This window comes from Lycium barbarum, chromosome 9 (assembly GCF_019175385.1).
Source record: "Lycium barbarum isolate Lr01 chromosome 9, ASM1917538v2, whole genome shotgun sequence".
NCBI classification, from domain to species: Eukaryota; Viridiplantae; Streptophyta; class Magnoliopsida; order Solanales; family Solanaceae; genus Lycium; species Lycium barbarum.
The window spans coordinates 97651626-97659422 of record NC_083345.1 but is presented as its reverse complement, the minus strand read 5'-3'; the positions used below and the strand labels follow the sequence as shown (position 1 = coordinate 97659422).

Below are 7797 nucleotides of genomic sequence, written 5' to 3'. Positions count from 1 at the left end.
AGTATGTTGTTTCCTTTTCGGCTAAACTATATTGGTTTGACCAGTTTTGCTATAATCCGTGCAATTTACGCGGTATGTAATCATAACAAGTAACTACCAGTTGATGAATAGATTAACAAAATTCAACACATTACTATTGTAAAGCAGCAACCATAAAAATGTAACTACTGCTTGCTTTGAAACGTGAAAACATTATTAACCTCAAAATAGAGACTTCAGAAGAAAATTTGTGCAGTATGATAGGCTAATGAGTGGGTGCACCAACTCTTCCTACAGGGGTTGAACTAAGTTTTGCGTCATAATATGACCTTCATGCTTAATCAAAACCTAATCTGCCAACCTTAAACCACCCTCTCTCTCTTCTTCTTTTCCTATATAACTAAAGCCTCAACTCTCTAGGTTTTCACAAACACAAACACAAACTACCATTACTTGACAAAGTTCAAGTAAAAGGGGGAAAAAAAAACAATGGAGGCCTTCAACATGAGCATTTCCAACCCTTTGCGCTCTTTGTTATTCTATGGCATTTTTCTTCTCTTTGCAAATGCTGCGTCTTTAGCAAAAGCCAAAGTTCACTACCACGACTTTGTTGTATGTTATCCAAGAAAAAAAAACAGAAATGCTACCCTGTGTCATTTTGCTAACATTTAGAAAATTTATAACTAGACTGACCTCTGTTTTTTTTTTTTTTTTTTTTTGGCGGAACAGATTCAAGCAACACCAGTGAAGAGGCTGTGCAATACGCACAACACCATAACTGTGAACGGGCAATTCCCCGGACCAACTTTGGAAGTGAACAATGGAGATACTCTAGTGATCAAGGTTGTCAATAGGGCTCAGTATAATGTCACCATTCATTGGTAAGTTCGTGCATGCAGAACGCTAATTATATGCACTGTCATTGTATGTAGTAACTTAAATAAAATGACATCTTGAACGTGTGATAACATTTTCGGGTTTTTTCCTTCTTCATATTTCTAATACTTTGTTGCATTTTAAAGGCATGGGGTGAGGCAAATGAGAACGGCATGGGCGGATGGGCCAGAATTTATCACTCAGTGTCCAATTAGACCAGGAGGGAGTTACACTTATCGGTTTACGATTCAAGGACAAGAAGGGACACTTTGGTGGCACGCACACAGCTCATGGCTAAGGGCCACTGTTTATGGAGCCCTTGTTATTCACCCTAAAGAAGGAACGTCCTACCCATTCCCTAAGCCCAAAAGAGAAACACCTATTCTGCTTGGTACTAATTCCTTCTCTCCTTACTAGATTAAAATTGAGTTTGATTTTTGCATAATTTTTGTTTACTAGTTTTCTTGAAATAAATATAATGAATTTGGGCATGTTGATTAGGTGAGTGGTGGGATGCAAACCCCATTGACGTTATTAGACAAGCTACACGAACAGGAGGAGCGCCTAATATATCGGATGCTTACACCATCAATGGTCAACCAGGTGATCTTTACAACTGTTCTAGTCAAGGTGAGTGTCAATCTCCAACTTACTTGAAACAGTACATTAAAAATGTAACTTGCTATAATAGAATTAACTACACAGTCTGATGCATATAACTTAAATTCTTATGCAGATACTACCATAGTACATGTGGACTCGGGTGAGACGAACCTCCTTAGAGTCATAAACGCTGCACTCAACCAACAACTTTTCTTCTCAGTGGCCAACCACAAGCTCACTGTTGTTGGAGCAGATGCATCTTATGTCAAACCTTTCACCACATCAGTCCTTATGTTAGGACCAGGACAAACTACTGATGTCCTCATCACTGCTAATCAACCACCAGCCCGATACTACATGGCTGCGCGTGCCTATGCAAGTGGACAAGGAGCACCCTTTGACAACACTACAACCACAGCCATTTTAGAGTATAAGGCTGCTCCTTGCCCTGCTAAGGGTGTCAAGATCAATCCCACTTTACCATCTCTGCCAGCATTTAACGACACTGCCACCGCCACTGCCTTCACAAGCAGTTTCAGGAGTGCAAAAAAGGTCGAAGTACCAACTGATATCGACGAAAACCTACTCTTTACAGTTGGATTGGGACTCAACAATTGCCCTGCAGGGGCAAGCTCTAGTAGCTGTCAAGGTCCAAATGGAACTCGATTTACTGCAAGTATGAACAATGTGTCATTTGTGCTACCATCCAATTTCTCCTTGCTTCAGGCACATCACCAGGGCATACCTGGAGTTTTCTCAACCGATTTCCCAGCAGTCCCACCGGTTAAATTCGATTACACCGGTAATGTGAGCAGGTCACTCTGGCAACCTATTTCGGCGACTAAATTATACAAGTTGAAATATGGTTCGAGAGTGCAGCTTGTGTTACAGGGGACTAGTATCCAGACCGCTGAGAACCACCCAATTCATCTTCACGGATATGATTTTTACATCCTTGCTGAGGGCTTTGGAAACTTCAATCCACAAACCGATACTGCTAAATTCAACCTTGTTGATCCACCTCTTCGTAATACAGCAAGTGTACCAGTCAAAGGATGGTCAGTCATCCGATTTGTAGCTGATAATCCAGGTGAGAAGACATAAAAAGACTTTCTTCTTTGCATATTACGCACAAAAAAAAAAAAAAAAAAAAAAAAAAAACTATATATGCTGACAGTATAAAAAATTTCACTGACCTGTGATAGCAGGTTTATTACTACCTTTATCAGGTTATCAATCAAGAGATTTACCTATAATTATCTAAAAATTGACCTTAGTGCATAGAACTTAACATGTCACAATTCAATCTTTGGACTTACATTTTTTTTTTTTAATCATAAACAGGAGTTTGGATTATGCACTGTCACTTGGATGTGCACATTAATTGGGGCTTGGCCATGGCTTTCCTTGTGGAAAATGGAGTTACTGAATTGGAAGCATTGGAGGAGCCTCCGGTTGATCTTCCTGTCTGCTAACTGCTGCAAAACTCACCATAGAACAAATCCACAGCACTACAGAAATCATTTTTAATATTTTTAGTCCATGTCAATTGTTGTTATACCCCCATTTGGGGTAGTTTCTTTTTATTTTTTGTTCGATTAATAGTTCCTTTTTTGATACTCTTATATGATTTGGGTCAAGATGGTGCCAACACTTGCAAGTAAAGGCATCATCTATTTTAAAATATTGTATTCTTTCTAAGTGCAACAAATAGAGATGAATTGATTTCTGAATAATTTTTCCGCTTTCTTTATTGACGATTCACTACAAATTTTATATTCTAATAAGCAACTTGGCATGTTCGCTACTACAATATATAAGTGCGTGCTAGCTCATGAAGAAAAATAAACCAAATCCCATGAAGAAATGGACATATGGTGTAAAAATTTCATAATTTACAACATAATTAAATTGGTACGGAGTCTAGGAAAAAATGAGTATTTTTGAAGCTTGTAGTTTTATATATGCCATAATATTGTATGTCTATGAGATTTTTGAAACTTATATACATACATGCTATATAATATTTTTGTGATTATAAAAACGCGTTTCATTAAGGGTAAAATGAGAAGTGCAAAATTAAATTTTTTCCAAATTTAAAAGTATCATTCTTTTAGAACGGATTAAAAAGGATAGTGCATCACATATGTTGCTGAAGAAATATTTAAAACAAACATATGGGGTGTGTTCGGTATGGAGGAAAACATTTCCAAAACATATTTTTCAAATTTCCCATGTTTGGTTGGTCAAAGGTTTTGAAAAATATTTTTTCCAGCAAAATAACAACAACAACAAGCCCAGTATAATCTCACAAATGGTGTCTGGAAAGGGTAGGATATATGTAGACCTTACCCCTACCTTGAGAATGTAGAAATGTTGTTTCTGATAGACCCACAACTCAAAGAAAGATGAAAAAGAAGGTAGTAGCAACAATCATAAACAACATCAAGATATATAATACAATAACCGAGGCTAAAGAAACAACATGCAGTAACAGAAATCTAAGAACACGAAAATACAAGAATAATACTAATACTCCGGGTGTGGAAAAGAAATATGCTCGACTACCTACTAACTGTTTACCCTAATTCTCGACCTCCATACCCTCCTATCTAGGACCATGTCCTCGGTGAGCTGAAGTTACGCCATGTCCTGCCTAATCATCTCACTTCAATACTTCTTAGGCTTAGCTCTATCTCTCCTCAAGCCCACTACGACCAACTCTCACACCTCCTTACTGGGACATCTGCATATCTCTTGTTGACATGCCTGAACCATCTCAATCTCACTCCCCGCAACTTATCTTCCACGGAAGCTACTCTCACATTGGCCAAAAATAGTTCCTTAAAAAAAAAGAAAAATGACTTCCCCAATAGAAGTAGAGAAAACAAATTTCACAAGTGGCATCTCCCTTTGATTGTCTCCTCCGACCCTTAAATACACTTTACCTCCCATCTCACCCCCATAGCCCCCATTCTCACCACCGCACAACCCTACCCTTACCTTCACTCCATATTGTTTGCGTATATTATGCACAAATACTTTTGGGAAAATGATGAGTTACGACATTTCATAGTTTTGATAATATGACAAACAAGCAAGGGACCAGGTTCTCCACTGGTTTCCATGAGAGCAGCACAACACAACAACAACTGCAATGCTGCTGCACTGTTCACGCAGAACTACAGCAGAACAGCTGTATGTCTACCAAGAGACTAAGACCTCTGTAAGGTCACTATCCATAGTCACATGTTCCTCACATGTTCATTGCTTGGCCTCATATATATATACAACATATTGGGATCTTTTGACCTACCACTTGAAAACCTAAAAGGGCAAAAGCTTTACAAGTGCAGCCGCTACCTTTCTAGAGGTGCTCTAAAGTGCAAAACCTTAACAAGCCGAAAGACCAGATCCCAAAACTGAAGACACTTTAAGTCCTTAGGTTTGTTGAGAGTCTTTGTTTCTTGTTCTATATATTGTAAACCTACATTCCCTTGAGAAGGGCTGTTCGTAGGTATTTTCTTGTTCTTAGTTGTGAAACAGTGTGTTAACACTTTGGCTAGAGTTAGTCATTGTGGTTTGAATTCTGAAGGGATGCCCTTGAGCAGTACACTAGGATTGTACCACAGTCTAGGTGTATTAGTTTCTCGGCCTAGAGAAGTGAAAAGGGGTAAAGGTTGCGAAGTTGTTTGTGAGGGGAGATTAATGGTCTAGATTCACCTACATCAGAGGTGTTGTGAGGGGTAGAATTAGGAACCAATTTCGAGGATAAAAACTTGTAATCTTAAACTTTGCTCAGTCTAGTGAAATTGAAATCCTACTGGTATAGGTCATGGTTTTTAATCCCTTGAGTAAGGAGTTTTTCACGTAAAACATCTTGTTTTATTTACCTTTCCTCACTTAACTGTTAAACAGTTCAGGGACTTGGTCCGCTAGATTGTTTTGGTGGACGCATCGGTTATATCAATTGGTATCAGAGCAGGTGCTTTCTAAAAGGGTAACACCTAGAAAGGATCTCTCGTGGCTATTCCACCATACAAAGAAGAAGGTAAAAAGTCGAGACTACAGAGCCTCCAGTCTAAAAGTGATTCAGACTAGTTTAACTTACAATTGTTGCCATCTCCATAAGGTTGTCAAAGATAGGAAGCAATAGCAAAACTGTCAAAGAAAATCCTTGCTGTAAAAAATGTGGGAAACCTGGTCAAAGTGTGAAAACATATTCCTTCCATCTTCAGGAATATCAAGAGGAAGATGCAGAGGAAGACTAGGTCCCTGATGAAAAGGTTAACTACAAAGCTGATGTTGACATCCCAGTAGAGCAAGCCTTGGCTGTGTGGGAAGACTCCTCAAATGAATTAGAAGATGATGCTGTAACAGAGGAGATACCCATAATGGACACTGGCAAAGCCTCAGAAGATGCCTCCATCTTTGTACTTCTTGTATCTGAATGTGATAGTGATCAAGAGGTAAACCTTCTTGATGTTCAAAAGGGTTTGGAAAGCTACTCAACTGCTATCTTTTATAAACTTGCTGGTTGTTGTTTGTTTTAGCTTGATGAATGAGAAAAACTTTCTATGTGAGAAGGTTAATGTGTTGAAACAAGCTAGAGATGACATGGCTGTCACTATAATAAATCTAAAGGAGCATGTTGAGATAGCAACCAGAGACAATGCTCTACTAATCAGTCAAATGAAGAAGCAAATGAACACTCCCTTCAGGGTAAAATAGGGAATTAGTGAGATTCATCTTGAGATTGAAGAAAAAAACTTGAAAAGGCTAAAATGAACCTCATTGCTGAACTTGAAAGGAATAAGCTGCTACAGGAGGAGGTGACAAGTTAATACTGATCTTGAGATGTCATATCCTTGGACATGGCCTTTTGGTGAAGCTACTCCAGTCCGTGCTTGTTATGATGTGAAACAAAGCATTTGTGCGGAAAGAGCAAGAACTTCACACAATACTCAGGGAAAATGCAGATCTAGGTGTGAAAACTGGAGTTACTCTCATTATGACCATACTGGTTATTATGAGACATGGGGAAAAGCAAGAGCTCAGGCTGAACAGAGAAGAAGGGAAGTGTTTGAAAACAGACCAAGAGACAAGGGACTCGGTCCCTGGAAGAAGAAGAGAAAGCGGCAAGGATGGGTAAACAAAGATCAACTTTATCCATTCTATTATCACTTGGGACCCAAACTGGTTTTGGTTCCCAGGGCCAACAAGTAATCAAAGGAAAAGGATGGAGTGAGAAAGGGCAGTGAACATAGACATTGACTACTCAGAGCATGAGACCGAAGAAATGGATAGTCTCTCACTCAAAGCCTTAAAGCATATGGTTATATGAGCAAAACTGCAAGACACTCTTCTGTGAGATTGTGCATCAAGACTGAAGGGTTTAACTACAAGTGAGAGAAAAATGTTAACTAAGGAGAAGTTAATGTAGCTAATCCTAAGATCATTCACAAATGGATACTTGATCCTTCTCTGTGCTGTAAATGAAAATATCTTAGAAGCATTGTCACCTAGTACAGAGATGGATAAGTCCTTCTCAGTTTAATCAACTTCTATCAAGGTTCCTCGTACACAGGGAGTTGAATCCAAGAAAGTGACAATTCTTCGTCATCAAAGAAGAAAAGATTTCTACTAACTAATTCAAATGTATTCAATGCTCTGGATGAAAGATACTGAGACCTTTGATGTCTATCAAGGTTCAAAGTGGAGTTTCACACGTTGATAGTTAAAAGGGTTCCAAAATATCTTGAAAGATAAAGGACCTGGTCCTCATCACCTTCCTCTGAAGACAACCTCAAATTAGATGGCTTAAATCTATCCTGTTTGAAGCTGAAATGAAGTTGCCATTTTTTAGAGTGTTGCTCCGATCCACATCAACTTGAGCACGTAAGTAGCAGCAGTCACAACAACATGGAACAGTCTCTTCTAAGGGAAGATGTGAAGGAAAAGTCAAGTCATCTGAAGTTATGAAAGTTGGAGAATTATAGTGCATACATCCTTCTTATAGCATCAAGCAGAGGGCACCCTGAGAAAGCTTGTCCTAAATCACTTACATTTCCTCACTGAGTGGCTGGCTATGTTGAGATAATAAGTACAAATGATTGAAGTTTATTTTTAATATCTAACTCACTCCTATACTGTTATAGGTATGCTTACATGAAAATCTGAGGACAACATAAGCTTTGGAGACATTGCATCTCTCAGATTTCTCCGCCTAAACAATCTCAATGCCAAGGGACCTGGTCTCTTTGGCTCAGGTTAGTAGTCTTGTCGAGCATCTACATACTTCATTAATATATTCTATTACACCCTATTTTGAACGGGTCC

General features: G+C 38.7%; 1 protein-coding gene across 1 annotated transcript; it reads left to right on the top strand.

Moving 5' to 3' along the window:
- The first annotated feature begins 396 nt into the window (after positions 1-396).
- LOC132609116 (laccase-12-like) lies at positions 397-3194 on the top strand. Its single transcript, XM_060322970.1, has 6 exons — positions 397-591; positions 709-860; positions 1002-1246; positions 1357-1485; positions 1592-2548; positions 2803-3194. The coding sequence occupies exons 1-6, from the start codon at positions 469-471 to the stop codon at positions 2931-2933; spliced, it is 1737 nt and encodes a 578-aa protein (XP_060178953.1). The 5' UTR covers positions 397-468; the 3' UTR covers positions 2934-3194.
- The last annotated feature ends 4603 nt before the right edge of the window (positions 3195-7797 follow it).

Bases quoted from the DNA above. Each gene is read 5' to 3' on its own strand.
- LOC132609116 (XM_060322970.1), top strand. From the start codon at position 469: ATGGAGGCCTTCAACATGAGCATTTCCAACCCTTTGCGCTCTTTGTTA. The intron at 592-708 runs GTATGTTATCCA...TTGGCGGAACAG, and splicing joins TTCACTACCACGACTTTGTT to ATTCAAGCAACACCAGTGAA. The intron at 1,486-1,591 runs GTGAGTGTCAAT...ATTCTTATGCAG, and splicing joins TTACAACTGTTCTAGTCAAG to ATACTACCATAGTACATGTG.